The sequence below is a fragment of the Ovis canadensis genome, chromosome 18 (genome assembly GCF_042477335.2).
Source record: "Ovis canadensis isolate MfBH-ARS-UI-01 breed Bighorn chromosome 18, ARS-UI_OviCan_v2, whole genome shotgun sequence".
Classification (NCBI taxonomy): domain Eukaryota; kingdom Metazoa; phylum Chordata; class Mammalia; order Artiodactyla; family Bovidae; genus Ovis; species Ovis canadensis.
In genome coordinates, this window is record NC_091262.1 from 69911478 (window position 1) to 69927355 (window position 15878).

The window sequence follows — 15878 nt, forward strand, 5'->3', positions numbered from 1 at the left end:
AGGATGACATGCAGCCTGAGTCTCCTCTCCCTCAACCCTTCCTCTTCCTCTCTCCTTCCACTGGAGGCTCTCGGGCTCCTGCTCCCTCCCCTCTTCATTCATTCTCTCAGGCATATCAGGTGCCATCTTGGAAGCTACAGCAGAACCCTGAAACTAGTTCTTAGATTTATAAGAAAACCTGTAAATTCCCACAGTTCGTTACCTGGGTCCTGGAACTTCAGGGAAGTTAGGAGGCCTCGATTCCCCCAGTTGTAGGGGGGTTGTGTGATCCAAGACCAACTTGCTGAACAGAATTTCTCCACTGACAATCATTTCTATATTACCAACCTTTGTTTTTTCTGATGTTCTTCCTAAATTACTACCACAAAATGAGTTACATCTTCTTACAGTGGTCTATGGATCAAACATTTTCCCTTACAGGAATTTTTTTTTAAGTTCAAATGGTCCCTCTCATCCGGCCACCCTGTGCATACACATACACACACACGGAAAATGCTTACTATTACTTAAAATCTTTAACTTGGTACTTTTTATTTTGGTTTTTAATTTTTAACATCTAATTCTCTTTCCCTGATTAATTCTTCTAGAGATAAACAGATTTGAAGTATCTTTTTTTCATTTGTTCAACAGATACTCAGAAATGACTATGTATAAGAAACAATTTGCTGAAAGAAAAGATAACATGGAAAAGAAATATAAAAAGTTCTTGATAAAGAATTATTTTAAGCTCCTGTTTCAAAAAAATACATTCCCAGGAATGAGACTGTGATAATTCTCTATTAACAAAATTAATTTTTTCCTAAGATCGCTGTTAATTTGCGATAATTCATTTTAGAAAGATCAATTTGTTATCAGAGGGCTAATTTTTTCTTCTAAGTCCCAAAGGAAAACTGCATGTTCTTAAAAATATGATTAAAACAGAAAAAAAAAAATTGACCAGAATGATTATCAATTTTATCACAACCAGAATCTCTGAGATTTATGAATGGCATGATGGCAAATCAGAAAGTGATCTCTTTTTAAAATTTGATCCTGAGAAGTGTTCACAAGATATAACCAATTTATTCAGAGACAGGATCTAACATGACAGATTCTCCTGTAAACTGATCTAGGTTGGGGACCAAAGGAAAGTTAGAATGAACCACAGTCTGACCCAAAACCATTTTTCCAAGACGATTACTTTATTTTAGGTATGCTTATATATGCACACACACACACACACACACAGATATACACACAAAAAACACAGAAGACTAAGAAAAGATATCAAAATTTCAGGTGGTATGATTTTAATTTTTCTTCCTCGTACTTTTATTTTCTAAATTCCCCTATTACTACTCTTAAATCAAAGACAGATGAAAAAGAAACACTTATAATTATATACATAGCATAATGATCCTCAAAACCTCTTCTTCTGAGTCCTTTTCTTCATCTGCTTATTCATTTCAACAAATATTTATTGAATGCCTACTTAATAAATTGTGGGATGTGCCTGTTGTGCCTGTGGGATGTTCCATATTGTGCTGCTTCATCTGAACATCTCTCATAGAAGGGCTCTCATATCATATGTATGTTCTCCTGTTCATCCCCAGATTTGATATAAAATATTTTTTATTCCTCATTCACTTATTGAACATCAACCATGTGTTAGTCACTACCCTGGACAGGCATTAAAAGGAAATGTGATAGAAAATTAGCACCACACCTAGTGAAGAGGAGAGACAAGTATGTAAAGAGCAGAACCAGGCTAAGAGGTGTGATAATATAGAACTGTGCACAATGTTGCGCTACTCAAAGGCAAGAAAAACTCATTATCAAAGAAAGTTGGGAGAGAATTTCTCAGTAGAGGAGACATTTCAACTGGACCTTGAATGATGGGTCAAATGGTCATGGATGAGAGAGAAGGAGACTGGCAGAGAGGAGAAGGCTGGCAGAGAGGTGGAGGCTATCTGGGAGGCTTTGTGGGGCAAGCTGGGGGCAGCAGGGAGGGCTCCCAACTCCAAAGCAGGCAGAGTTTCTAATGACACTGGCTGGCGTCTACCAAGAAAGGCATGGAGTGGGTCGATGGGCTTGGAGCACACATCCTTGTTTGGAGGTAGAAGGACTGTTTGCTGACCTTTCCAGTCTTGTCCAGTCACCTACCAATCCCCACTCTTCCCCCTTCCCTTCCATCTGAATTGCACTGCAGTTTGCCCAGAGCCCTCAGCCATTGACACTCAGTCGCTGATACTCGCCATGCTCAGTCCTCATCTCTGCTCTCCATAGGCTGCATCAAGTTTTTGTTCTTCACCAGTTAGAGGGATTGCCAAGCCAAATAATGGTTTTTTCTTTTCTGGAAATGGTGCCAGTGAACAGAACGGTGAGGTCTGCATTGCTTGACTTTGTCCCTGGCCATAGCTGGTTGATCTAGGAATAACTATCTGATCTTTCAGCCAATCAGGTTCCTGCTGAGGACTTTTAACCTGAACTGGGAGCCCCACAGTGGAAGTTCTAGTTGTGTGTATGTGCAGGGAGTTAGTTACACAATGGCAAAGTGTGAGCTTGCTCAGGAACTCCTGACACTGTAGCCTGAGCTGCTTGTATAATCATGGACTGCCTGGCTGTGACATGAGATGGGGGTGGACAGGAAGAGGGGGTGGATATTAGTTGAACACTGAAAGAGGAATATTGTAATTTAGAATGGTTGCTTCTGATGGTGCTCAGAGACTCAAATCCCAGTATTACTGACCTAGCAAAAAAGCCTTCCTTGGAATGGTCTTGTGACCCTTCTGAATGAAGCTCTTACAGCTGTGGCCCAAAGCTGAGATGATGAAAACCCAGTTCAGAACAGATTTTGAGGATTTCTGAAGTACACTTCCAGTTGAATTCACAACCCAGGGAAATACTGCTAGTGAACATCAAAGTGGTAGATTATATTTCCAAGTGTGTACTTCAGTTGTGTCTGACTTTTTGTGACCCTATGGACTGTAGCCTGCTAGTCTCCTCTGCATGGGATTCTCCAGGCAAGAATACTGGAGTGGATTGCCATGCCCTCATCCAGGGAGGAGATCTTCCCGACCCAGGGATTGAATCCTTATCTCCAGGATCTCCTGCATTGGCAGGTGGGTTCTTTCCCACTAATGCCACCTGGGGAGCCCTTTATACCTCCACAAATGACTGAAATAATCCCTCCTAACCGTATAGGCTCTTCTGCCATGTCACCTTGCCGCTCAAAAGAGGTGGAGTCTGTTTCTCCTGCCTTTGAACCTGGGCTGGCATTGGGACCACCTTGACCAGTAGAATGAAGCAGTGATACTCTGAGATTTTGAAGTCTCAAGTGTTAAAGTCTGGCAGTGCCCACTTTAGTGTTCTGGGGGAAGCCAACTGCCATGTAAGAAGTCCAATTACTAGAACACTACAAGTCTGTAAGTAAGCCAGAGCTATTAATAGCTTCATGGAGATGCCACATGGAGAGACAGATGCCTCTTGGCCAGAACCCAGCTGCTGCAGTCAACCCAGCTGAGGAGCCAGATGTGTGAGTTAGGAAGACATCTTGGGCATCGTAGCCCTGGCACACAGAGAAGCCTAAACTTGTTCCTTTGGAGGACGGTGCTCTCTGATAAGTCTTCTGCATTTGGTGGCCTTCAGTGAACCTCATCTCTCAATATTTATGATTGTGCATAGTCCTCCTCCCTTAAATCTGGGCTAGGCTGGTGATTGGCTCTAGCCAATAGAATGTAGATGGTGTTATGCTAGTATTAGGCCCAAGCGTGGCAGTTTCCTCTTTTGCATTTTTAAGAGACCTGAGCTGCCATGTAAGAGGTCCAACTAACCTGGTAAAGAAGCCACATAGAGGGGCCAGGTAGAAAAGAAATAGGTCCAGAGACTACTACATGGAGTGAGAAAGAAGCTCAGACATCAGGGGCCCAGCTGAGCGGAGTCTCCAGCCAGTCCTCCAGCTGAGGATATACAAGAGGGTCATTGGTAAGACCAGCAGAAACACCCAGCTGAGTCCAGCCCAGGCTACCATCTTGAGAAAATAAAACGGTGGTGGTTTTGTTGCTATTGTTATGTCGCTCAGTTGTGTCTGACTCTTTGCGATCCCACGGATGCAAAGGTCACCTAAATTCTTATTCAGATCTAAATTCTTCCTTCAGTGAAACCTATGCCAGTTTCTGCTGTGCTTCCCTTGTAGACTGAACCTAAAAATCCCTCCTTTTCCCTACTCATTGTCAAATGGTGGATTCTGACTCAAACAGGAGAGTGTTAAGCACTATCAGAAAAGAAAAGAGTTATACCATAGAATTGCAAATTATAGAGTATGCTCATTTTATTGTTAAAACTCAGAGGAAATGTTTGTGGACCAGGAATTTTTGAAATGGTTGAAAAAAAATTGAAGAACCTAATTTGTGATTATTTTAAATTCATTGTCATAGTGAGACTGTATTTGTTATGCTAGCTAAGGCTGCTGGCTGGGGTTCTAAGGGATTGGATTGACTCATGTAAATTGGGCCCAATACCTGCACTATGTTAGGTGATGCTGAAAGGCCAGAAAGCACCTGATACAGTGGAGAGAGAAGAATTCAAAGACTGATAACACCCAGAAGTCTCTCTCCCTTTTTTCATCATTAAGAGCAGATCGATAAGGGAAGCATCTGAGTCTTTTAAAATATGCTCCCTGACACTCCCTGTACAATAGCTAACACGTCTAACAGCACTTTCTAGATGCCAGGCTCTGTTCTAAGCACTTTACATTTATTAGCTCCTTCAATTCCCAAGGAATCGAATGAGGCAAGTAATGTCATTTTTATGTTGGCAATAAAACTGAGACACAGAGAAGTTAAGTCACTTTCTCAAAATGACACAGCTAGAAAGTGGCAAAGACAGCATTCCAAAGTAGATGATCCTGCTCTGGCGTCCAAGCTCTTGACTGCCATCTTGGTAGGACTGGATGAAGGCAGGTAGTGCTGCACTTAGACACGGATCCCTTATATTGATGGAAACGAGAGGTGCCGAAGACGACCACAGCCCCTGTGCTCATTATGATGACAGCCAAGTGGGCACCGTAGCCATGGTGCCTAGAGGGCCCTGGCACCGGGCATGTTGCTTCCGTGCCGAGTATGGGCCTTCCCCTGGCCATTTAGTGGCACACTGTAACTTCTGCCACTGTGACTCTGTGCCCCAGTCGAGTGGGGAGCCAGGCGACCATCTTGCAATGTAATAGGACCTGAAGATCATAAAGAAACAATTTCCTAAGGTCTCTTGGTAAGATTCAATGATGAAATAGAAAATCAAAGTTAGTAAGAATACGCTTTAGCAAAGTTTGGATGTATTCAGTATTCTGGATCCCATAGTGATGTCCCATTCCAAAGTAAAGAACAGGTTAGAGAACCGCACATTTCCTACTGCCAAGACAAACGATGCCTGGAAATGGGAGGCTGAATACCATTTAGAATTTCTGCTCTAATAATTTTGGTTCAAAAACATGGACAGCTTTGAGTGGGATCTAGCCCAGTTCCAGCTGCAGTACAAATTGGTTACTCTTCTCTCATGACCCAGTAGACCCGTGAACAAATTTAAGCCTTGTTTGTGTCAAGAACTGTGAAGGATCTGAGATATTATCCTACTTGCTAAGTAACAGTGTAGTTGTGGTGATGCTGGTGAGGACAGAAGACACCAGGACAAAACAAACAACTCATTACTTTCAACAGCAGCAGTAGCCAGAGTATCAGTATCTTTGTGCTGCACTTTGCACCTGAGTCCTCAGTTCAGTTCAGTTCAGTCGCTCAGTCGTGTCCAACTCTTTGCGACCCCATGAATTGCAGCACGCCGGGCCTCCCTGTCCATCACCAACGCCCGGAGTTTACCCAACTCATGTCCATCGAGTCGGTGATGCCATCCAACCATCTCATCCTCTGTCGTCCCCTTCTCCTCCTGCCCCCAATCCCTCCCAGCATCAGGGTCCTTTTGAATGAGTCAACTCTTCGCATGAGGTGGCCAAAGTACTGGACTTTCAGCTTTAGCATCAGTCCTTCCAATGAACACCCAGGACTGATCTCTTTTAGGATGGACTGGTTGGATCTCCTTGCAGTCCAAGGGACTCTCAAGAATCTTCTCCAACACCACAGTTCCAAAGCATCAATTTTTTGGCGCTCAGCTTTCTTCACAGTCCAACTCTCACATTCATACATGACCACTGGAAAAACCATAGCCTCAACTAGACGGACCTTTGTTGGCAAAGTAGTAATATGCTTTATAATATGCTATCTAGGTTGGTCATAACTTTCCTTCCAAGGAGTAAGTATCTTTTAATTTCATGGCTACAGTCACCATCTGCAGTGACTTTGGAGTCCCCCAAAATAAAGTCTGACACTATTTCCACTGTTTCCCTATCTATCTGCCTAGGGTGACACAAAGTAGGCTAGATGACTTGTGCACACATGATGAGTTGCATTACCTGATAGGAACCCTGAACTTAGGGAACCTGAGTCTTTTATCATGGGCAGTAAGCATGCTGCCTTTTCCTCCATAAAAAAGATGAATTATCTTTATTTACAGTAGGCATGTGTACCCATTCACTCGGCATGTCTTATCTACTACCATGTGTTCCTCCATTTCTGTCACTTTATGTACCAACACAGGGAATGAGGTAATAAAAAATGAGAATAGTAAGGCTCTGATGAATTTGGAATTTTTCCAATCAGAAAATCTGGAAAGAAGTTAATTTAATTTCCACGTACATTTCAGTGTTGTATTATAATCAAACACTTAAAATTTTAATTACCCATAGAGAGACACAACAATCTTTTCAGCACACTGGAACCTTAGACATTTTAATCCCTCACAATTTGCCTCTGGCCCTAACGTCATTCACATCACAAAAAGAAGTGAGGTAATGGGTAGATGGGGATTCATAGCATTATTTTTTCTTAAGTCTTTTTTGAAATTTTGTTTCTGTCTTATGTTTTGGTTTTTTGGCCATGAGGCATGTGGGATCTTAGTTTCCCAACCAGGAACTGAAGCTGCACCCCCTTAACTTCTGGACCACCAGGGAAGCCCCCATTGCTTGATTGCTACTCTGCCATCTAGACACGTGGATGGTCTTATGACATAAGGAAGTCTACCAAAGGTTCATGCACAGTGGTCTTGGGGACACTGTGGTTTCTCCCGCTGGATGAAATGTATGTTCCATGTTGGAGATCCCCAGTATACAGGGATGCTTGCGATAGCTGGAACACAATAAAATGGGAAATAAGGGGTGGAGAGTGAATGTGATTATTTTTAGATTTCACTTAAGCCACTGCCAACAGTTTTGCTTTTTGAACTCTGTTAATCAAGTGGCCTATCTAACCAGTGTAAAAATACCAGTGAACACAACGGTGATCCCACTGGTCCCACCAAGACTGCCGCGTAACCGTTTTTGTGTGTTAGGAAAACAGGCATAAGAGGGGATCATCAGTCTTATTGAGAAAAAATAGAGATGCTCTAACACAGGGAAAAGTGAAGGTCTCTCAGTTGTGTCCGACTCTTTGCAATACCGTGGACTATACAGTCCATTGAATTCTCCAGGCCAGAATACTGGAGTGTGCGGCCTTTCCCTTCTCCAGGGGATCTTCCCAACCCAGGGATTGCACCCAGATCTCCCACATTGCAGGCAGATTCTTTACCAGCTGAGCCACAAGGGAAGCCTGTAACAGTGAGGACCAATATTAATTGGGTGGCTTCTGGGCCACACACTTACTACCAAGGATACTCCAAGATAAAAATCCATAGAAACTGAAAAAAAAAAAAAATCAATGGAAACTAACTTACAGAGTGATAGGTATCTGATTGCCAAAGCCTCAGATCCTTCATGAATGAAGACATTTCGTTGTTTTGGGCAAAGGATCCTAATCAAATGAGGTACACTTCAGAGGCAAGGCAACACGTGGAATGTGTGGTGGAGAGATAAACCTAAGATAAACTAAGTCAGCTTTAGGGGCTTAGTTATAGGGTCATAAAAGAGTCACTTTTTTTTTTTTTTTTGTCTTTTGCTAAAGTGTACTAATTATCACCATTTTCTTCCTTTTTGACAAGAAATTAAGAGAAACTGATAGCACCTAGAGATTCTGGACTCCAAGAACAGTGGCTCTATGACATTATCTCTGGAATCCCATCATTAGCTATGACTTTGGATGGACTGTTTTCAGGGAAGAGGTGAATAAATTTGTGGTCACATGAAGAATGAATTAGCTGAGCAGGGGTATCTTTGAACACACAGGAATACAGATGCATACATGGCATCTACAGCTCAAACAGCCAAAGTGTAGACCACAGAACAGAATCTTAATAACTTTCCTGAGGTCACACAGTTTGCAGGTGATGGAGCTAGATAAAAACCAGGCTATAAGATGTTAATATCACCTTTCGACTTCCGCTCCTGGTCCATGTGAGAGACAGGCTGCTGAGATGAGCACGAACCAGGCTGCGGAGAGCAACCTTCTGGCTTCAAACCAACAGAAAGAACTAGAGGATTTGCCAAAAGACTACCCCTTGAGCACCAGTGAAGATGAAGGGGACAATGATGGAGAAAGAAAGCATCAGAAGCTTCTGGAATCAATCAATTCACTTAATGGAAAGGATAGGCAGAAATTGGCTGAGAGGTCTGAGGCTAGTCTGAAGGTGTCAGAGTTCAGTGTAAGTTCTGAAGGATCAGGAGAAAAGCTAGTCCTTTCAGATCTGCTTGAGCCTGTTAAAACTTCATCCTCATTCGCTGCTGTGAAAAAGCAGCTGAATCGAGTGAAATCAAAGAAGACTGTAGAGTTACCACTTCACAGAGAAGAGATTGAGCGGATCCACAGAGAAGTGGCATTCAATAAAAGCTCCCAAATCCTCTCCAAATGGGATCCTGTTGTTCTGAAGAACCGGCAAGCAGAACAGCTGGTTTTTCCCCTGAGCAAGCCCCAATCAGCCTTTGCTCCCATTGAACATGTGGTCAGTGGCTGGAAGGCAGGAACTCCCCTGGAGCAGGAGATTTTTAATCTTCTCCATAAGAACAAGCAGCCTGTGACAGATCCTTTACTGACTCCTGTGGAAAAGGCCTCCCTCAAAGCTATGAGCCTGGAAGAGGTAAAGATGCGCCGAGCAGAGCTTCAAAGGGCCCGGGCCCTGCAGTCCTACTATGAGGCCAGGGCTCGAAGAGAGAAGAGAATCAAAAGCAAAAAGTATCACAGAATTCTGAAGAAAGGAAAGGCCAAGCAAGCCTTAAAAGATTTTGAGAAGCTGCAGAAGGTCAATCCTGCTGCGGCATTGGAAGAACTAGAAAAACTTGACAAGGCCAGAATGATGGAGCGAATGAGCCTTAAGCACCAGAACAGTGGGAAATGGGCAAAATCAAAGGCAATTATGGCCAAATATGACCTGGAGGCTCGCCAGGCTCTGCAGGAACAGCTGTCCAGGAACAAAGAGCTGACGCAGAAGGTCCAGGCGGCCTCTGAGAGTGAGGAAGAGGAGGAAGGCCAGGAGGAAGAGGAAGAAACTCTTGTTCCTGACATGGTGAATGAGGTGCAGATAAAGGCAAGTGGACTGAACCCCTGGATGTCCCAGAATCACTTCACTGATGCCAAAGAGACTGAGGTCCAGAAAGACCTGGAAGACCCTGCTGAGCCTGAAGCCCAGGAGACTTCTGAAAGTGAGGAAGAAAGAGCAGTAGTGGAGGAAGAAACTCTCTTGAAAGAATTTGAGGAAAGGCAATCACTTAGACAGAAGTCTAAGCTCAACCACATGGCGGAGCCAGTGCACAGACGTGTAACAAAGGATCCCAGCAGCCAGGAGGTGCTGTCCGAATTGAGGGCACTGTCTCAGAAACTCATCACGGAGAACCATCAGTCAGGGAAGCAAGAACTGAGTTCAGTGAGGACAGCTCAGAGAGAGGAATCTGCCAGGGAGGAAGAGGAGCCCATGTTGCTGCAGAGGCCAACGAGAGCTCGGACTCTGGACGAGCTGGAGGAGCTGGGCAGAGAAGGGTGTGTTGAAAACAAGGAGCTTCCCAGAACTGCAGTGGAAGGGCTGCAGTTGGAGAAGAATCGAAGTAATCATATTGGAGCCCCCAAGGAGAAGAAAAGGAAGGAGCAAATGATTGATCTCCAGAACCTCCTAACCACAAAATCGCCTTCCGTGAAGTCCTTGGCAGTTCCCACGACTGTACAGGAGTTGGAAGATGAAGAAGAGAGAGATCAAAGGCATATGATAAAGGAAGCTTTTGCTGGGGATGATGTCATCAGAGACTTCTTGAAAGAGAAGAGGGAAGCTGTGGAGGCGAGTAAGTCAAAGGACCTGGACCTGACTCTGCCTGGCTGGGGCGAGTGGGGTGGTATGGGCCTGAAGCCCAGTGCCAAGAAGAGACGCCGGTTTCTCATTAGAGCCCCTGAGGGTCCTCCAAGGAAAGACAAGGATTTGCCAAACGTGGTTATCAATGAGAAGCAGAACATGCATGCAGCAGCTCATCAGGTGCAGGTGCTTCTGCATCCATTCACGCACCATCAACAATTTGAAAGGACCATCCAGACCCCCATAGGATCTACATGGAACACCCAGAGGGCCTTCCAAAAGCTGACCATGCCCAGGGTTGTCACCAAGCCAGGCCATATCATTAAGCCTATCAAAGCAGAAGATGTGGGCTACCAATCTTCCTCAAGGTCGGACCTCTCTGTCGTACAGAGGAATCCAAAACGACTCTCCATACGTCACAAGAAACATGTGGAGAATAAATGTGTGGATTGAACTGCTGAAGTAGTGACACCTTGGTGCCAGGAACCAATAGCCCCGACTGTTCCTCCACTGGCCTGGTTTTACTTGGAGCTGCAAGATGATTCCAAAACAAGCTTAGCACACCATGGGTGTAGTTAAGCCACATTTCAGAAATAAAGGCATTTTTATCTATTTAACTGGAAAAAAAATGTTAATATCAGGGGCAAGTGAGTGTGGGTTATATGAGAATCCTCTGTACCACTGTAATAACTTTTCAGTAAATGTTAAAGTAGTTTAAAAAATTTGTTAAAAGAAGAAACACAGGTTGTCATACTCTGTAGTTTACACTTTTAATCTCTGTGCCATGTTTAATCTCTGGAGCCCTAGCCCAAGTGATGCTCTGAGGAGCTGACAAACTCGTCTCCTAAGTCCCCAGAATGAGTCTCCTTCCTCCCCACGGACAAGCACTCCTTGTCCAGATTTTGCTTTGATTTTCTGGCTTCCTGTAGTATCCTTCCAATAAATTTCCCTTTCATTGTAATTAGACAGGATGGATTTCTATTACCTGCAACAGAACAGCAACAGCTAACACTTAAGAGTATTCACAAAGCCAGGCACTGTTCTAATTACTTTGTATGTATTAATTCATTTGTCCTTCACAACAGCCCTATGAGGTAGGTATTAATATTACCCCATTTTACAGGTGAAAACACTCAGGCACAAAGAAATTAAAGGATTTTCTCAGGTCATACATCTAGGAAGTGGCAAACCTGTAATGTCTGGCTCCTGAGTCTGAGTGCTGGGTCTACCCTGCCCACTGTCCTCTCAGAAGAACTTTCAGGATACACAGGCACGGCCCTGGTTTGTGGTTCCCAGAACTGGACTCACCTGGGCTGGATGCATAGCCTTGCCCCACGTTGTCTAGAGCAGACTGTGGTTCCTGGGCTTTTCCAGGAGGGTGTAACTCTCTGATCTCCAAATGTACTGGCCATCTTCTGACGACCTGGGAACGGGTGCTCTGAGAGCACACAGAGGTGCATATTTTGGAATTCTACATGTCACATGTAGTTCTGTAAACCAGTTCCTCCCCCAGGCTCAGCCCCATGATGGGGTCACATTTCCTCCTCTTTAGGTGTTACAATCTGATTTTGAAGTTGCCTCAAGAAAACCCAAATGGCTTCACCTGTAATTCCCGTGAGGTTCTGAATGCACATGTGGACAGGAGCCTCCTTTATCACCTATCTTTCCCTGGCAGGATTGCATTCTACTCATTCTAATCTGAAAAGGACAAGGCTCAGCATGGGCTCCAGTCAACAAAAGCTATCGAATAAATACAGAAAACCCGTTCCCCAAGAGATGGTTATCATTTTTCATTTTCTTAAAAATCTCAAGGAAAATCTTCTAAGTGTTACATAGAAATTTTCTGTGTATCCAAAATAAGAGAATGGAATGGTAAACATGTTGACAGAGTGTAATTTGAGTTAAAATGCTAATTGTATAGTATTTTATCTAATTTTTACATTAACATTAAAATACATTTTTTTCCTAGGGATTGAGAAAATTATGATTATCATTTGTTCACTATTCAGAGTTTCATCTATGAACTAGCTAATTGGCAGTGATATTTGTGGGGTTCACATTGTTTCTTCTAATCAGTTTTTTGAACATATCCCATGGGTGGATATTACGTATTTGGAACATAAATGCTATAAAGATTAATCCCCCTAGCAGTACAGCTGCTGCAACAGCAATAAGTGTGTGTCCTGGAAATGGCAGAGGGACTTCATCAACATAAATCTGCAACAGAGAAAGCAAAGTCTTTAAGTTTTCTGAGCTCAGCAATTCAAAACATTGAACTTGACATGATTCACGCAATGGTGGAAACACTACTACTCATATAGCAATATTCTGTCCAGACCAATATAGATATTCAGCCTCAACAGTCTCTTGGCAGTCTGACAGGTAACAATGTGCACATGTTACATAGGGAATAATAATTCGATTTATATCCCGTATCTTTATCTTTCATCTTTTTTCTTCTTCTTCTTAATATTTTTTCCTATGCTTGGGCTTACTTGCTCCACGGCATGTGGGATCTTCCCAGACCAGGGATCGAACCCATGTCTCTTGCATTGGCAGGCAGATTCTTTACTACTGAGCCACCAGGAAAGCCCTATCATTTGTCTTTAATGGCAGAGGTGGTCAGACAGAACACTTACGCAGTAGGAAAACGTTCTGTGTTCAGTCACAGGGGAACAGGCAAAGTGCCATCAGAGCATGGTGAAAGTGCAAGTGGCTCAGTCATGTCCGACTCTCTGTGACCCCATGGACTATACAGTCCGTGGAATTCTCTAGGCCAGAATACTGGAGTGGGTAGCCTTTCCCTTCCCCAGGGGATCTTCCCAACCCAGGGATCAAACTGGGTCTCCTGCATTGCAGGCAGATTCTTTACCAGTTGAGCCACAAGGGAAGCCCAAGAATACTGGAATGGGTAGCCTATCCCTTCTCCAGCTGATCTTCCTGACCCAGGAATCGAACCAGGGTCTCCTGCATTGCAAGCTGACTCTTCACCGACTGAGCTATCAGGGAACATGGAACATGGTGAGAAGTGCCTGACTGCTTAGAGTAACCAGGGAACGTGCTTCCCGATCTGAACCTTGGAGAATAAGAGGAGGAGGAGAAGGTACATTCAAGGTAGAGGAAATAAGCATGTGCTCTTCCAGACTACCATCTCTTCAGAAAATTCTCAGTATGAGTGCCAACACTGGGAAATTTCTGTATATTCAAAATGTTTCCTCTGCCTGAGAGGATAATTAATAAACACAAGTTCCTAGAGGGGAGACAGGAGCACTGACAGAAGCAAGGATCTTCTGAAACTAGAGGGAAGGATGGCTGCCATGTATGCTACAGGTAGAAATGGGGGCATATGGAGAGTAAAATGGTTCAAGCTTGTGTTTTCCCTGTGAAGTAAGAAGCAAGACTATCTTTTGAGGCAGAATAAAGTAGAGATGAATAGAAACAGGATGTGGGAATGTGGAAAATGCCAGGACAAGATAAAGGATTAAAAAGCTGCTTCAGTGTATAGCTCAAGTTCAAGGAATCACCATCCTTCAGTGACCTAAGGGTATATATGTTTTTAAGAAGCAATCCTATAGCTATTAATTTTTAAAATAATTTTTTCAGGTTCTTTCTGTTCTGCTTTTGATATTGCTATTTGGAGTTTTACTACCTTACTTTGTATAAATAGCCTCCTTTCCATGCTGTCAATTCATGTTGACATAATAACATTGCCAGATTGATCTTTGTAAAACATTGGTCTGTCTATAAAACAACTTAAAAAAAAAAAAAAGAGAGAGACTGCTTTATTTTCGACCAGAAGAATCTTGACCGTCTAGTTGAAGGTGAAAGTCGCTCAGTCATGTCTGACTCTTTGGACTCTGCTGCTACTGCTAAGTCGCTTCAGTCGTGTCTGACTCTGTGCAACCCCATAGACGGCAGCCCACCAGGCTCCCTCGTCCCTGGGATTCTCCAGGCAAGAACACTGGAGTGGGTTGCCATTTCCTTCTCCAATGCATGAAAGTGAAAAGTGAAAGTGAAGTTGCTCAGTCATGTCCAACTTAGCGACCCCATGGACTGCAGCCCACCAGGCTCCTCCATCATGGGATTTTCCAGGCAAGAGTACTGGAATGGGGTGCCATTGCCTTCTCCATTTTGGACTCTACAGTCCATGAAATTCTCCAGGCCAGAATATTGGAGTGGGTAGCCTATCCCTTCTTCAGTGGATATTCCCAACTCAAGAATTGAACTGGGGTCTCCTGCATTGCAGGTGGATTCTTTACCAACTGAGCTATGAGGAAGCCTTGACTGTTTAGAAGTAGTACCAAAAATGAGGTATTGAAAGCAACAGAATTTAAAAGTTGGCTCTGGCAAGTGGTGTGGAAAGCAGTGAGAAACTGCTTCAAATGTGAGAAGATAATTATCTTCGTGGTAATGGACCAGCTGGTTTAATCATGTCCTGTTGTACTTGGAGGCTCAGACTATATACCCAGTGCTTCAATATTTATTGGGGATTGAAGGAAACGGCAACCCACTCCAGTACTCTAGCTTGGAAAATCCCATGGATGGAGGAGCCTGGCAGGCTACAGTCCATGGGGTTGCGAAAAGTCAGACACGACTGAACGACTTCACTTCACTTTTATAGAAAAATATTACCTATTGAATGTGATATACTACTTGTGGTTTTTGGTATGGTGCTCCAAGACAACAAAAGTCTTTTAAAGGTGGCCCATCAGAGGAGGTTGGATAATTAGCTTTGTAAGATCTGAAGATCTAATCTGTTTGTGATCTGTGAGGAAGACAATTGTGTGCTGCACGTAACTGCAAAAAATGAGTCTGCTTTTCTCTAAAGAAAATGCTAAAGTTAGGAAGACCAGAGGAAATAATCCATTGTAATCATAATCTTTATTTTTCTTCTGTCTCTGTTCTGCTTCCTCAGTATCAGATAACTCCCTCCAAAGTCCTAACAGTCCTACGGCTTGATAAGTAGCTCCTGAGGCTGCAAGCTTCCTTGTTCAACGTCATTAAGAAAGAGCAAGTTCACATCTTGGCACTTAGTGCGAAAGCACTGGGATTGCACAGTTGTAGATCATGTGCTCATCCCTAAACACTCCTTTCCAGAAATGTTTAATAGCTTCTCATTGCTGATAGGAATTTTCCAAAGTTCTCATTCTGACATTTGAGGTCTCCCACAATGGGACCCTAACCTACCCACTTTCATGTATATAACTTTCCATTCCAGCCAAATGGATCTACTACTGAAATGATTGCTTAATGCCTCTCTGTATCTGTGTCTTTGCTGCTGTCATTCTTTCCACCCAGAATGCCTTCCTTACCCATTTCTACCTAAAACAAAATTTTAGTGACTTTACCAACTGGACAATATGAAAATTTCATTTCTTCAGTTAAGCCATCTAATACATTTCTAGGGCTTCCCTTGTGGCTCAGCTGGTAAGGAATCCGCCTGCAATGCGGGAGACCTGGGTTCAACCCCTGGGTTGGGAAGATCCCCTGGAGAAGGGAAAGGCTACCCACTGCAGTATTCTGGCCTAGAGAATTCCATGGACTGTATAGTCCATGGAGTCGCAAAGAATTGGACACCACTCAGTGACTTC

At 43.5% G+C, this 15878-nt stretch overlaps 2 protein-coding genes across 13 annotated transcripts in view; one reads left to right on the plus strand and one right to left on the minus strand.

Moving 5' to 3' along the window:
• Positions 1-12259, plus strand: part of LOC138423444 (U3 small nucleolar RNA-associated protein 14 homolog A) — a 45982-nt gene extending 33723 nt beyond the window's left edge. For all 12 annotated transcript variants that reach the window (XM_069559334.2, XM_069559338.2, XM_069559337.2 and 9 more), the window contains one exon: positions 8056-12259. In XM_069559334.2, coding sequence (XP_069415435.1) covers positions 8428-10740 — 2313 coding nt within the window. In that variant the 5' untranslated portion in view covers positions 8056-8427 and the 3' untranslated portion in view covers positions 10741-12259. The remainder of the gene's footprint in view (positions 1-8055) is intronic.
• CATSPERB (cation channel sperm associated auxiliary subunit beta) overlaps positions 12259-15878 on the minus strand; it is a 139195-nt gene continuing 135575 nt past the window's right edge. Inside the window, exon 26 of the mRNA XM_069559306.1 lies at positions 12259-12504. Coding sequence (XP_069415407.1) covers positions 12316-12504 — 189 coding nt within the window. The 3' untranslated portion in view covers positions 12259-12315. The remainder of the gene's footprint in view (positions 12505-15878) is intronic.